General features: G+C 36.5%; 1 protein-coding gene across 1 annotated transcript in view; it reads left to right on the top strand.

Moving 5' to 3' along the window:
• ABCB5 (ATP binding cassette subfamily B member 5) overlaps positions 1–16,783 on the top strand; it is a 115,186-nt gene that overhangs the window by 74,199 nt on the left and 24,204 nt on the right. The window contains exons 19-20 of the mRNA XM_005901241.2: positions 3,259–3,342; positions 14,205–14,408. Of these exons, the coding sequence (XP_005901303.2) occupies positions 3,259–3,342; positions 14,205–14,408 (288 nt within the window). The remainder of the gene's footprint in view (positions 1–3,258; positions 3,343–14,204; positions 14,409–16,783) is intronic.

Raw genomic sequence — 16,783 nt, 5'->3', positions numbered from 1 at the left:
GTTACTATGATGATGTGGTTAGTCACCCAGAGTCAGACATTCTGGAGTGTGAAGTCAAGTGGGCCTTAAGAAGCACTGCTGTTAGTAAAGCTAGTGGATGCAATGAAATTCCAGCAGAACTATTTAAATCCCTAAAGGAGGATGCCATCAAGGTTTTGCATTCATTATGTTAGCAAATCTGGAAGACCCAGCAGTGGCCACAGGACTGGAAAAGGTCAATCTCATCCCAATTCCCAAGAAGGGTAGTACCAAAGAATGTGCTAACCATCAGACAATCGCACTCATCTCCCATGCTAGTAAGGTCATGCTTAAAATCTTGCATGCTAGGCTTCGGCATTATACAAACCAAGAACTTCCAGATGTCTAAACTGGGTTTAGAAAAGGAAGAGGAACTAGAGATCAAATTGCCAACATTCACTGGATTATAGAGAAAGCAAGGGAATTTCAGAAAAAATTCTCTCTGTTATATCGACTACACTAAAGCCTTTGACTGTGTGGATCATGAAAAATATGGAAAGCTCTTGAAGAGATGGGAATACCAAACTGTCTTACCTGTCTCCTGAGAAACTGTATTTGAGTCAAGAAGCAGCAGTTAGAACCCTGTATGGAACAACTGATTGGTTCAAGATGGGGAAAGGAGTACAACAGAGCTGTCTGCTGTCACCCTGATTGTTTAACCTATATGCTGAGCAGATCATGAGAAATGCCAGGCTGGATGAGTTACAAACTGGAATCAAGATAGGCGGGAGAAACATCAACAACCTCAGATATGCGAGTGATACCACTCTAATGGCAGAGAGCGAAGAGGAAATAAAGAGCCTCTTGATGAAGCTGAAGGAGAAAAGTGAAAGAGCCAGCTTAAGACTAAATATTTTTTAAAAAACCAATAAAATACAGCCCCATTACTGCATGGCACATAAAAGGGGAAAAGGTGGAAATAGTGACAGATTTCCTCTTATTTGGCTCCAAAATCACTGCGGACAGTGACTGCAGCCATGAAATCAGAAGACGATTGCTTCTTGGCAGGAAAGCGATAACAAACTAGACAGGGTGTTGAAAAGCAGAGACATTACTCTGCCAACAAAGGTACATATAGTCAAGGCTATGGTATTCCCAGTAGTCACGTATGGTTATGAGAGTTGGACCATAAAGAAGGCAGAACACCAAAGAATTGATGCCTTCAAACTTTGGTGCTGGAGAAGATTCCTAAAAGTCCCTTGGACAGCAAGGAGATCAAACCAGTCAATCTTAAAGATCAATTCTGATTATTCACTAGAAGGACTGATGCTGAACCTGAAGCTCCAGTATTTTTGTCATCTGATTCAAACAGATGACTCATTGGAAAAGTCCCTGATGCCGGGGAAGATCAAGGCAGAAGGAGAAGAGGGCATCAGAGAATGAGATGGCTGGACGGTATCACCGATGCAATGAACATGAACTTGGGCAAACTCCAGGAGACGGTGGGGGACAGGGAGGCCTGGTACGCTGCAGTCCATGGGGTCACAAAGAGTCCAACATAACTGGGAGACTGAACAACAACAACAGAATCAGGAATGTAATATTAAATAATAAATTATTTTTTATACTTTTACTTTATATTGTATCTAAAACTTCCTTGGGTATTCCATGTCATGTTGAAATATAGAAATAATTATGCAGTGTAAACTATATATATATATATATATATATTCTATGAGTGCATGCTCATAGAATGCACTGTCCTGTCCAAAACTCTGCAACCCCATGGTCTCTAGCCCACCAGACTCCTCTGTCCATGGGATTTACCAGGCAAGAATACTGGAGTTAAGCTGCCATTTCCTTCTTCCGGGGATCTTCCCAACCCAGGGATCAAGCCTGCTAGTATACAATAAAAACCAAGTAATGTCTTCTAGATCAGGAGTGCTGTAGTTAAAATTACCGCTCATGTGTGTTCACAATAAGATAGGCTCTTGACTGGGGTTCTGTTCTCAACACCACTACTGTATCATGCAGATCGTGATCTCTATAAAATGCCCTTTGAGCATCTAGACCCTAAGTTGTCTGGGACACCTTCTCAATCCAGAGGTTTACAGAGTAGTGATGTCATGCTAGGACTGCAATCCCCCTGACCCCTCCCATATTCCTCCACAGGGGCTCTCTTCTTACATAGCAGCATGATTAATGCACCACCTTCTATCTGTCTTGTTTTTGTTTCCTTAGCTGGCAGAAACATGTTACCTGGGCATCAGGGCCCTGGCTGGGTTAAGTAATTCAAGAATTCTTTTGCTCTTCACTCACTAAAAATCAGTCATTTTTAGAGCCAGTCTCCACATAGTTTTAAGCCATAAGAGGTTTAAGTAGTTTGAGTGCATGGGAGGAAACATTCAATAGCTAAGGAAAGAAAATCAGCATTCCTCAAAGTTGAGAAGTGCTAAGTGCTATCTGTATTTGATGTTGAAAATGAAATTGGTTATAACATTATTCTTTTATTGTGTGTATTTTTGACCTATCAAATTGCATGCTTTTTTGGCTGCAGGGGTTTTACAGCAGGCTTTCTGCCTCTTTAGTTTCTCACAATGCCCAGTACTTATAAGATCTAGGTAGGAATGTAAAGTGTCAGGGAAAATCTTGCCTATATAGGTCCTGAAGAGAAGGAAACAGATTTTTTTAAAAAATCATTTCTAAGTTTAGACAGAAAGTTTGGAAATATTTCTAAGGTGTCTTGTGCATTACCTTACTTTTTTAGTAAAATCTGCTCTCCACAAAAATTACTTGTGCAGTAAAATTATAAATTACTTGGTGGTTCAAAATGATCATTTTAAACACCAATTACTATGTAGTGTTGTAGCATGGTAGAGTCCAAGCTGTTGGGTTTAAGTTCTTCAGTTTGTATCTACATACAGATCTTCATGAAGTTAAGAAAAAAATTTATTTGCTCCACAAATTTAAATGCCTGTGAGTAAAGATGCAGGCAAATAAATGCTTTCAAAGTTAATATAGCACTTCCCTGGTGGCTCAGACAGTAAAGAATCCACCTGGAATGCGGGAGACCTGGGTTCGATCCCTGGGTTGGGAAGATCCCCTGGAGAAGGGCATGACAACTCACTCTAGTATTCTTCCCTGGAGAATCCCCTTGGATAGAGGAGCCTGGCAGGCTGCAGTCCATGGGCTGCAGAGTTGGACACGACTGAGCAAATAGGCACACAGCACAAGTTAATACAGCACAATCACAAGTCAAAGAATTTTTTGATAACCATTTTAATTCTCTTTTTTCTTTAGGATATTTCCTGGTTTGATGATAAAGAAAACACCACAGGAGCCTTGACAACAATATTAGCCATAGATATAGCACAAATCCAAGGAGTATGTATATTGCTTTTATTTTTAAATGGTGTATGTTTGTGTTACACATGAGTGCATGTACACATATGTGTCTTTGCATATATGTGAGCTATGCTGAGATGACCCACATCATTAAGGAAACCAGCTAAGTCTCAGGGCTAACAGGAAGCTCTCAATGAAAGATATAAGGAAGCGTTTCAGTTCTGGACATTTTTAACTAAAAATAAGGGGCATTTAGGACACATAATAGGATAACCAGAGGACTACAGAAAATACCAAGAATGAGTTAGACAAAAAAGCTCAGAATTAGATAGTAATATAAGATAGAGTAACAAAATTAAAACACACAAATAACTTGGAAGTTTTAAAAGAAGAAAGTTTAATTTTTCTTTCCCCCCAGAAAATAAAATCTCATTTAAGTAATATGTAACAAGTTAAATTCATGTGTATCTGGAAATGGTTCTGTGCTGTTGTTATACAGATCAAGTTAAAGAGTTATGTGTAATCATGACTGGTCACAATAGGTGTAAACAAAATGTACACTGATGCACAATATTCAAAATCAATGACAGAATGACTAGCATAACGTATGTCAAAGTGATGCTTAAATAAGTGTGGGGAGTAGGATAGTATGGAAGATAAAGAGTAATTTATTAGCTTTCATCCTGTTATTTTAATAAAATTAATCTTTTATTACAAGCGGAGTTTCAACTACGATTGAGAAAAGAAATGTAAAACAAAATTTTTCCACTTTGAATTTAAGTGAGATAAAGTTTTTGCTCTCTTTGTTAAAATAAGAATTCTACCAGTTATAAACTTTCATTTTTCCTTATGTATGTGGAGAAAAGGAAAGTCAATGATGCACCTCTGAAGGACAGAAAAATCTTAACAGTTTTTGGTTGTTGTTGTTATTGTTTAGAAATGCTGAAATGTTGATTACAGCATTGCTATCAGAGCAACAAATTGTCAACTAAAACAGCTCTTCAAAATTGTATTTTCTTTTGGAAGCTATTTCCACAAGACATGGCCACTATTCTAATTTTAGTAACTTTTGCAAAACCTCTTTTTCAATATATACATTCAAGGAAATAGATTTCTAATACTAGAGAATAGAGCAAGTTGGTTACAATTATAAACATTCACATGCTTCTGTATTGGTTTAGAAAACTAATTTTATGATGTAGAAAGACCTAAAAAGGAAAGGGGGCATCATCTTCATCACTTCCTGAAACTCTTTTTTATAATTTTTAAAACAAGGCTCTAAATTTCATTGAATAGCATTTAAATTTTAAAGTAAGGCTGAGAAGCTAGATTTTACTGATATAAATGGGAAAAAAATGATGGATAGAATTTCACTTAGTCATTAAGGAATGAGGATAGCAATAATCCTCCATAGCACAATAGAATGAGATGAATGGCAACATCTGTATTTAGAAATTCAAGGGTTCACTAAATTTGGCAGAAATATCAGTCCCTATAATTCCATTTGGATCTCCATTCTACAAAACTTTTTTTTTTCCTTTGCTGTGTGAATGTTTTTCTCTTACTACCTATCATCATTCAGATCTTTTAAGAATTCAGTGAAGTAGGAATTCTTACTACCAGCTATACTTTATAAGTAAGACATTTCTTTTAGTAAGTATTTACTTGAATGAAAAGAACAAATTAGTACTAAAGACCAACACTGCTTTCCTAAAATCTCTTAGTTGTGTCAAATGATAATGTTGTCTCTTATCAAGAGAAATTAATGAGAATATTTGTCAGTGTGGTTCCTCATAAGCGTTTGACTAATACCATTTGATCATTTGAAAATTTCCTGTTGCAGTTAGTAAATGTCGTTCTCATGATAACTTCTGGGCAAGTCAAATCATTTTCATTGAATAAGAAGTAGTAGCTAAAGACTGCTGCTGCTAAGTTGCTTCAGTCGTGTCTGACTCTGTGCGACCCCATAGACAGAAGCCCACCAGGCTCCCCTGTCCCTGGGATTCTCCAGGCAAGAACACTGGAGGGGGTTGCCATTTCCCTCTCCAATCCCTCTTTCACTCCAACAGTGAAAAGTGAAAGGGAAGTCACTCAGTCGGGTCCGACTCTTAGAGACCCCATGGACTACAGCCTACCAGGCTTCTCCATCCATGGGATTTTCCAGGAAAGAGTACTGGAGTGGGGTGCCATTGCCTTCTCCACAGCTAAAGACTAGATGGCTAGAATACTCAATGACCCATTTAAAGTTGCAGAATTTGAAAAGCAAAGCAACAAAAGAAGGATACAAAGAATGAGACTGTATCTGCTGCTGCTGCTGCTGCTAAGTCGCTTCAGTCGTGTCCAACTCTGTGCGACCCCATGGACTGCAGCCTACCAGGCTCCTCCACCCATGGGATTTTCCAAGCAAGAGTACTGGAGTGGGTTGCCATTGTCTTCTCCGGAGACTGTGTCTACTAGCATATAATTCACATAAACCCTTGCTTTGCCAAGGTTTGAATGGATTCTCTATCAACTTGAATGGATTCTCTATCAAAGGAAGAATTATTTCCAAATCCCATTTGACCAGTATTTCTTTTCTCACAAAGATACACCACACTAGAGATGAATCAGAAAACAATAATTCAGGGTCATATTTCCTATCAACTTGAGGAAGATATATTTCCATCTCAGTTTCTTCATCATGCAATTTCAGTCACATGTTACTTTTATCAAATGTAATAGGGTGAATGTTCATGAACTAGCCCCTTAATAACATAAATATTATTATGAAACCCTTACTACTGACCAAAAGTCTAAGCTCCAGGTCATTTTTAGATGTTCTGATACTCTGAGAGTCTTGAGAAAAACATGTTAGTGAAATAAGCTTATAGGACAAAATGATTCATGAAACAGTTGATTGAATACAACCATTTTAACTGGCATTATTTCAGCCCAAGGTAATGGCTTACTGCCAGTACAGCTGTCAACAGACTATTTTCTGTGTAAAATGTAGTTTTATTAAAGGTATAGAGCCATTTTAAATTCTTGGGAGACTGAATTTCACAGAATTACAAGGTACTGTTTCTGTATATTTTAGCAACTCCTCTTCACCAACCAGAAGTCTTACCTCACTTTTGTCCTTAAGAAGCCCACAACATCCACTTGATATACCACTGACAGACACAATGTTAGTTCCAAAATTCTCCTCATCAGAACTATAGTTACATTGCCCCCCAAGAAATAGAAATTTCATTTATTAATTCCAAGAGCCCAATGAATTGATTAGGTAGAGCTCTGCTATCATTGCCTAGACAATGGTGACCTCACTTCTTGATTAAATTTTTTGACATGGAAAGAGTATAAAACAGCTTAACATTACTTAACAATGTGAGTAGTCACTGAAATCACTTTATCACAGTATGTTAGTGTATAATTGCTGTTTGCCTTACAATTTTAGGTTGAATTCCTTGAGACATTATCAAGTCTATAGCAAAACTTAATATAGTGGTTCAAGGTGGTTCTTCTTATAAAGAAAAATTTCAATCTCAGTCCTGAACTCAATACTCCATAGTAAAACTTTACCGCTGCTAAACCCACAAACTGTTGGGAAGACAAATCAAGAAATTCAACTTCCGCTTTTGACCAAAAAATTAAGAGAAAGCTATAGGGACAAATGGACTTCACTGAGCATACTGGTCCAAATGCGTAATTAGTTCAGTTCAGTTCAGTTCAGTTCAGTGGTCAGTGGTGTCCAACTCTTTGCGACCCCATGAATCACAATACACCAGGCCTCCCTGTCCATCACCAACTCCCGGAGTTCACTCAAACTCAAGTCCATCGAGTCGGTGACGCCATCCAGCCATCTCACCCTCTGTCGTCCCCTTTTCCTCCTGCCCCCAATCCCTCCCAGCATCAGAGTCTTTTCCAGTGAGTCAACTCTTCACATGAGGTGGCCAAAGTACTGGAGTTTCAGCTTTAGTATCCTTCCTTCCAAAGAACACCCAGGACTGTTCTTCTTTAGAATGGACTGGTTGGATCTTCTTGCAGTCTAAGGGACTCTCAAGAGTCTTCTCCAACACCACAGTTCAAAAGCATCAATTCTTCGGCGCTCAGCTTTCTTCACAGTCCAACTCTCACATCCATATATGACTACTGGAAAAACCATAGCCTTGACTAGATGGACCTTTTTGGCAAAGTAATGTCTCTGCTTTTCAATATGCTATCTAGGTTGGTCATAACTGTCCTTCCAAGGAGTAAGCATCTTTTAATTTCATGGCTGCAATCACCATCTGCAGTGATTTTGGAGCCCAGAAAAATAAAGTCTGTCACTGTTTCCCCTTCTATTTCCCATGAAGTGATGGGACCAGATGCCATGATCTTCGTTTTCTGAATGTTGAGCTTCAAGCCAACTTTTTCACTCTCCTCTTCCATTTTCATCAAGAGGCTTTTTAGTTCCTCTTCACTTTCTTCCATAAGGGTGGTGTCATCTGCATATCTGAGGTTATTGATATTTCTCCCAGCAATCTTGATTCCAGCTTGTGTTTCTTCCAGTCCAGCATTTCTCATGATGTACTCTGCATATAAGTTAAATAAGCAGGGTGACAATATACAGCCTTGACGTACTCCTTTTCCTATTTGGAACCAGACTGTTGTTCCATGTCCAGTTCTAACTGCTTCCTGACCTGTATATAGGTTTCTCAAGAGGCAGGTCCGGTTGTCTGGTATTCCCATCTCTTTTAGTAAATTCATTTATTTTTCACAAAATACTTTATTAATGAATAATATGAATACAGTGAACAACAACAAGCCTTAAACACCTTCATTTTCACAAACTTTATAAATTTGTCCAACTAAACCTTTTTTTTTCCTCTACAAATATTTTTGCCCCCATCGGTTGTAGTACATCTTAGCAGGTTACACTTAGGTTGTACTCGTCTAGGTTTTTGTCTCAACTTCTTTGAAAATATTCTCAACTGTAGTTGTTGCATATAGATTATCCATAGCAGCTAATTTTTCAGTCACTTCAAACTTGACATTGACTCATCAAAAAAAAACAACAATTAAGCAGTATAACTGTTTAGGTCAATCCATCAAGAGCCAGGGAAACTACTTAAAATGACCTAGCTTGATTTTCAATTGATCATTGACATTTTTGTTGTTCTCAACTTTTTGAGCAATAGTTTTCATATCATCTGATATAAATTTATGCTCTCTGAACACATCTCTTCCACTACTGCAATCAAACATGATTTAATTAACTCACTATCTGTGACTTTCTTTACTTAGCTAATAAATGAGCTGCTCAGAAACTTATTTAGATTCAGCCTCATTTTCACTTTTTAGTTTTATGAATAAATTGTTAAGATGTGTTATTCCATTTTAATTTTCTAATATTGATAAATGTTACTTTCCTGTGAATTAGGAATTTTATGATGAGTGCTGTCTCCTAATGTTGACGTGTTCTGTTTCTTTTTAGAACTATACAGTATCATAGCATAATAAACACAACACTGTGGCATCTAATTAGAACACAAAGTGATCCTTAAAAGCAGACCTCCCAAAGTCCACTTTTCTCTTCCTTTCTTGTCTTTAGATGATGGACATCAATGGTAATTTTTAAAATTTGAATAAAATACCATAGTACAGCAACACACGTGGCACTCCACATGCTGCCAAATTACAGTTGTCTCACACTGAGCAGCAATACAAAGTGAGGAGAGGGGCACGTAAGGTTTCTCTAGCAATGTCTCAACTTCCATCATTTTAGCGCTAAGATAGCCATAGACAATAGGTAAACAAAGAGACATGGCTGTGTTTCAATAAAACTTTGTTTATGGACACTGACGTTTTGATTTGTAGAAATTTGATGTGGGTCTTTTTCATTTATCCTCCTTATCTCTTAACTTTTTGAGTGTATGCTATACAATTATAATAACTTTTAAGGCCATTATCTGCTACATCTAACATTTCTGTCAGTTCTGAGTCAGTTTCAATTTATTGATTTTTATGCTCATTAAGGGTCCTTTTTTGCTGCTTTTTGGCATACCTGATAATTTTTGACTAGATGCCACATGTTGTGAATATAAATTTTTAGGTGCTGAATATTTTTGTATTTCTATAAATATTCTTGTCTTGTTCTGGGATGCAGTTAAATTACCTGGAAACAGTTTGATCTTTGGGAGGCGGGTCTTGGTTTTAAGATTTATTAAGCAAGACTGGAGTCAACTACTGAGGCAAGACATTGAACATGCGCTACCCAATGCTGGGTGAATAATGAGGTTTTCCAGTCAGGCTGGTATGACCAAACACTATTTCTAGCCTTCACACATGCATTGTTCAATTGAATACTCAAGAGGGGCCCTTTCTGGATATGTAGATTTCTTTCTGTATACCTTTAGTGTTCTGTATTGCAAACTCTAGCTTCCTTGGCCTCTCCAGACTCTCAGCTTTGTCTATTCCACTTAGTCTGGTGGGCTCTGTCTTAGAGGTCTTAGAGTTCACCCTTTCTATTCTACAGCCTTGAAGCTCTTTCAAGGCGTAAGCTGGGGCAATCATAGGGCTTACCTTGTTTGTTTCCCATTTCCCTTGGTTGCCTTAGGTCTAGTATCTTGAAACTTATTGTTTCATATATTTTGTCTATTTTTTATTTGTTTCAGCTGAAAGGACAAATTCATTCCTTCTGTTCATGTTAGCCAGAAGCAGGAATCCTGCCATATGGAATTTTATTTCTACAATTACATACTGAGTTTACTTCCATTTATCTTCTTACGGTAGCCATTTTCTGGAATTTTCTTATCAAAGTTGTATTCCCCACATTTATTACAGTACCTTGGACATAGTAGATGCTCCATAATGGTTATCTGCAGAACTATTTATGACTTTCTGCTTTTAATTCTCAAGGAAAAATTCTATTTTTCTGCACATTGATAAAGAATCTAAAGAAGTTTAATTAAATTTCTTCTGATTTCCAGTTCTAAATTCTTTCCAGAACTACACTATTACTCTAGGCTTTAAAGGCAATTTTTTATTTTCCTTTAGTTCTTATAGTATTTTTCAAGACTGAATTTTTTTTTTTAATTCTTTCTGGAATAAGAAAGATATATTTGGATCCTTCTTATCCTGCTACCATCACCAAAAGGCAGGGATTGTGGCCTGTCCATGGCTGCATTGACTGTATATTTCAATAAGTTTCTGGTAGCTTAAACTAAAATGCCACATAGAAAGGTATATGATCTTATTTTTAAGAAGCAGATTAGTACAAAAGTGGATAACTCAAGCTTGTTGAATAAACAAGGATATGCAAGTACAAGTCAGTTTATAGAAAGGTCTTATGTCCTAAATGAAAAGTTCAAACACAAGACTGTTCCATCAAAAATTTGGCAGGTTTACACTTGAATGTTTTTAGACATGAGGTTGGTATGCGTAGTGTATAGCCTAATTGTCAGTGATTCTCAAATGTTCATCTACTGTGGCATCTTCAGTTCATCTACTGTACTTCTATCTCTCTTTCCAGCACACTGCATAATTTTATACACAAAAGCTACAATCCTCAGCATACTTTCTGTCTTTCCTCTTCTGGTTTTCTACCTCTTTACTTCCTTTTGATCTACTGTCAAGAATTGTAATTTTTAAAGAAAATAGGATAAAAACAGAGGAAGGCAGTAAAGAAAAGAACTATATTATGGCCACCTAATAGGAAATATCCAAACAGAAAAGAATAACTGTCCACTGGATATATTTCATACTTTTGTTAATATAGATATAGTGCTAAGAACTGTCATCTGAAAAAGGAAAAGTCATTGACTTCAAACTAAGAAACTACAAAGTGGAAATTAATGAATGTATAAAGGCCTACAAATCATAGCTATCAAGTAATTGATGGCAAGTAATTTCTTAGTAATATATAGATGAATTTTATATTAAAAGAATATCTTATTCTTAACAAAACCTGATTGTAATTTTTTTTAATATTTCTATTTTATAGAAAAATATATACAGTTTATGTGGCTGTAGGGGCATTCCACAGTTAATTTGATGTGGGGGTGGGACCTTCAACATTACAAGTGCTTAAGTTCCACAGCCTCTTCATCCAACTATATGATCTATATAACTCTGAAACTCATGGTGAGGGTGGGAGGAAAGGAGCAAGTTGACAGTATATTAGTTTGCTAGGTTGCTGTAACCAAGTACCACAGTCTGAGTGGCTTAAACAACAGGAATTTATTCCCTCATGGCTCTAGAGGTTAAAAGCCAGGATCAAAATGTTGGCATGGTTGGTTTCATTCTGCATCCTCTCACCTTGACTTATATATAGTTTTCTTCTTGTTGTGTCTTTCCTCCATGCAAACATGTCCACATTGAAATTTCCTTTTTTTAAAATAAGGAAACCAATCATATTGGAGTAGGGTTCAACCTCAAAAAACTTATTTTAACTTAATCACCTCTTTAAGGACCTTATCTCCAAATGCAGTCACATTCTGAGGAACTGGGAGTCAGGATCTCAACATATGAGTTTGGGTGGGAGGTGTAGGACAATTCAGTCATAATATACACATCATATATCTCTGCATCATCCAGAACCCTCAAGAGACAGAGTGTGAGCAAGTGTTAAGTACCAAATGATGTTCTTATTTTAAGCTCATAGATTAGAGTCAGTCTGTAATAAATACCCTAAGGCATATTTAAAATGTTACCTGTCTGTCTGCCTGAATTTTCAGTATTTAGTGGTTTGTTTGGTATTTGCTATTGTTATTTGTTTTTACTTTGGGGAGTTTTTTTTGATTGTTCAGTGAAAAATGGGAAAATAGTGAATCATTATGAAATGCAGTCTTGAAACTAAAACCATAAAAAATTTTTTAGGAGTAAGTCAGAGCCCTGACTGATAGCTCAGTTGGTAAGGAATTTGCCTGCAATGTAGGAGACCCCTGTTCGATTCCTGGGTCAGGAAGATCCTCTGGAGAAGGGAATGGCTACCCACTCCAGTATTCTGGCCTGGAGAATTCCATGGATAGTCCATGGGGTCACAAAGAGTTGAACACAGCTGGGCAACTTTTTACTTCACAGAGCCCTGTGGGGAAAGAAGATTTTTCATTAATGTTATTTTAATGATGATACTAATTTGGGAGTGGGGTACGTCAGTGAATAGTAATATCATTTTTTAGAGAAGCAATTTGACAATATTTATGAAGAATGAAAGGGTATATACCCTTTAACATATAATTCCAGGCTAGGAATTTAATATCAGGAAATAAAAGATGAGCACAAAGATTTTGCACAAAGATGCTCATTACGTCTTTGTTTTTAGTAGTGAAAAACTGGAAGCAATTTACTAAAAAATTTTTGAAGACTATTTAATGACTGATGAAAAAGCTTGCAGTATAATATAAAGGGATAAAAGCAGGATACAATGCTGAATACACACAATAATCCTAATCTGAATGTGTATGTATTTATGTCTGGAAGGATGTCATTTTAAACATTATTTAGACCTTTTCCAATGACCATGTTTTCATGATCAGAGCAAAACATATGTTCTAAAAAGTGAATTGATATCTCAGTTGATTGTAGCTATGTTTCTAGGTAAATAGGGGTTTCCTTTTTTCATCCCAGTATAAAGGAGATTAAAATTTCAAGACCTGTAGTTCTCATAAAACAATGATGAAGATATTTCTACCTATTTTAAGTTTTTTTCCCCAAATTTCTTTTACGTTATCTTATATCATAATGTTTCCAACTCCTTTTCTATCTTGATGTTGCCTCTGTAGAACTTTGCTGAGGTAAATTGTTATAAAGTGCAGAAAAGGGAAGATATTATATACAAAGGATATACTTCAGTGAATATCTTCATTCAATTCAGCATACTATAGTACAGTAGCTAAGAGTACCAGCCCTTTTTCAGTGTAAGAGGAAGGGGCAGGACTGGGTTTTGGAGACCACATATGGTGAGTCGGGCATTCATATGAGGCACCAAGCTCATGTAGGAAAGCAAAGCCAGAGCATGCAGAGGAGAGGGTATGCGTCCTGGGCAGAGACAGGGGTCATGATAGCAGATTGGTCATGATCTGCATGATAGCAGAGAGACTGATCATGAAACTCTATTAAAGAAAATGGGAGCTAGGTTTCTTACTATTGAAGAAGTGGATAACAAATATTAGAAGGGAGAAAGCCAGAAATAATAACCTTGTGTTTTTTTAATTGGAACTGGATGTATTGATATAAACCCATGGATTTCAAGAAATGTAAAGAGAGAAATAAATATAGATTTCAATATGTGCATGCATCTATACACATACACACACACACACTCCACCGTTATATCCACTAACATTCCACTGATAATGAACACAACTAGCACTATATATTGACTTCTAAATAACATCCTCTACTAACAGGAACTCAGACTCCTTGAAGAAATGACAAATTTAAGGTGTAGGGCCTAGAAAATATTTTTGTATCAGAAACCAATAATACATTCAAAGAATAATAGGAACAATTCAAAGGACAATAATATTGGACATAAGGCATACAAATAAAACATAGTGACCCCATAGTAGAGGACATTTTTAAACTCTAAATATTATTTAATCTCTAAATGGACTTCTCTGGTGTTCTAGATGGTTAAGAATCTGTAATGGCTACCTACTGCAATATTTTTACCTGTAGAATTCCATGGATAGAGGAGTCTGGCAGGCTACAGTCTATGGGATCACAGCCAGACACAACTGAGGGACTAAAAAACAATCTCTAATTATTGGGTTGACCCAAAAGTTCATTTGGGTTTTCTGTAAGATGTTATGGAATATATTCAAAATAAAAATCTACGTATAAATAAAAAAAAACCCCTTATTTTGCAAGAAACTATCATAGCAATTCTTATAAACTTAAAATTGACTGGCTTTTCCCCAATTTATGTCTGATTATAGGCAACAGGTTCAAGAGTTGGTGTCTTAACACAAAATGCAATTAATATGGGACTTTCAGTTATCATTTCCTTCATATACGGATGGGAGATGACACTGCTGATTTTGAGTATTGCTCCAGTACTTGCTCTCACGGGAATGATTGAAACAACAGCAATGACTGGATTTGCCAACAAGGATAAGCAAGAACTTCTGCGTGCTGGAAAGGTAAAAGAAAGACCATTGCTACCATCATAACATTTTAAGAGAAAATCAATAAGAGATTCCATATTTAACATTAACTTCCTTTCTTAAGAATCTGTAAAGTGGTGTATATGTATTGAAATCCATACAAATAAGTTTAGGACGGGTATAGATATGTCATAGCAATAGGGGGGCACATAATTTAGAGCATGGGCTAGCAGTCGAATTGGTTGAATTAGAATCCAGATTCTATCACTAACAAATGTGTGATATGAGCAAGTTATATCAACATTTCTGGACTTCAATTTCTTCTTTTGTAAAGTAGAAATAAAATACTATCCACTTATACATCTTCATGAGTATTATAGAAAACAGTCTTATTAGGTATACGCAATAGTATCTGGAAGGCAGTAAGCACTCAATAATGTCAGTCATTATTACTGTTAGCAAATTGTGGGGGAATTTGTTAACATTGTGATTACCCACTCTCTAATTGTTGAATAATTAAATTTCTTGAATAATTACAGTTGTTTCATTTTTCAAAATAAAGAGGAAATATAATATTTACTAAATGCAAGGCAAGGTACTGCTATTGGGAGTGCCTAAAACAAAACTTTATACTGGTCAAAATGAACAATGTATTTACTTAGAAAATGCTTTGACATATATAACTTTCTTCCCTAGTACCTCAGTCAGTAAAGAATCTGCCTGCAATGCAGGAGACCAGGGTTCAACTTGGGATGGGAAGATCCCCTGGAGAAGGAAATGGCAACCCACTCCACTGTTCTTGCCTGGAAAATCTCATGGACAGAGGAGCCTCGCAGGCTACAGTCCATGAGGTTGCAAGGGTTGGACATGACTTAGCAACTAAACCCACATGTAACTTTCCCAAGATCAGTCATATTCATAACAATTATCATTGTAGTAGAGATTTAGGGAAATATTGGAAATGTAGTACCATAATATCTAAGAATTGAAAGAGATGTCATTTGATCCAGCCACTCACCCAAAGTAAGAATCTCTTATGTAACATCCCTCTTGAGTGTCTATCCATCTTCTATCCTCCCTTTTCTGTAGTTGCAGGTGGTATATTACTTTCCCAGGCTGTTGCCTATCCCTTAGATGATAGTCTACTTTTTTGTTTGTTTGCTTTTGGGGACCTTCTATCCTTCTCAGTTTTCATCTCAGTAGAGGTCCAAAACCTGTTTCTCATGACTTTAGGAAGCTGCATCATGTAAATGTCAAGTCTTCTCTTGGCCATCCAGCCCAAGATATAGTATTAAAGATTTATATCAAAGTTGGTGAACATGCCTGAGTATGAAAATGATTTTAATATCCTTATGGTCTGAATCACAGTGACTGATCATATTAGATATAGATTAGATATAGATATAGATCTAATATATTAAATTAGATATAGTATCATATTAAATATCATATTACATATGTATCTAATATGATACAGTCACCTGTTCATGAATAGGGATCCAATGAAGCACAGGGCTCAAATAAATCTAGTTTTCATGACCCTTGGACCTTTCCACCTTTCCTGCACTAGATAAGGACCTTTAGAATGTCTACTTGAGCAAAGACTGAACTGTTTAGCATGTATTTGACTCCGAGGGTTGAAATTTTGTTCAGCCCTCCACGTGTTTGCAAATTATCACTACTTCCAAGTTTATCTGGCCCTAATTAATTGTATTTTATTCATCTTAATTTTTACGTCATGGTGGTGGTGATTTAGTCACTAAGTTGTGTCTGACTCTTGCGACCTCATGGACTGTAGTCTGTCAGGCTCCTCTATCCATGGGGTTCTCCAGGCAAGAATATTGGAGTGGGTTGCCGTTTCCTTCTCCAGGGTACCTTCCCAACCCAGGAATTGAACCCAGGTCTCCTGCACTGCAGGCAGATTCTTTACCAACTGAGCTATGAGGGAGCACATCATGAGCTTTAGTTATAAATCAAAAATCTTTGATTTTTTTCCTTTTTGCATTATTAGAGTAACCTCAAACTATACAATTAATAATTCCAGTCAAATAGGCAACGTGTCCTTTTCCTACTGGCTTTTTAATCTGTCACTTTACCAAACACCAAAACTTAGAATATGGACCAGTAAGAATATGGTCCTTCTTTGGTTGCATGTATAGATTTGGACAAATCATCAAATGTTTTATTTTTCAGATTTAAAATGACCATATTAGTTTTAAAAAATGAAGGTTATTTTCTAAGTCTCTCTTATTAGTCCTTTCTCCCTTGTGAAAAGTGAACCCAAGATTTTGTGTTCATTTCTCTTTATTTTCCTCAAGATTTCAGCATTCTTATCCATTATCTTATCCACAAAATATTACAAATGGAGGTTTCTTTGAGTTTCTTTTGAAATTACAAGACTTTAGAGCAGA

The sequence above is a fragment of the Bos mutus genome, chromosome 4 (genome assembly GCF_027580195.1).
Source record: "Bos mutus isolate GX-2022 chromosome 4, NWIPB_WYAK_1.1, whole genome shotgun sequence".
In the NCBI taxonomy this organism is placed as follows: domain Eukaryota; kingdom Metazoa; phylum Chordata; class Mammalia; order Artiodactyla; family Bovidae; genus Bos; species Bos mutus.
This window is presented reverse-complemented; position numbering and strand designations above follow the sequence as displayed.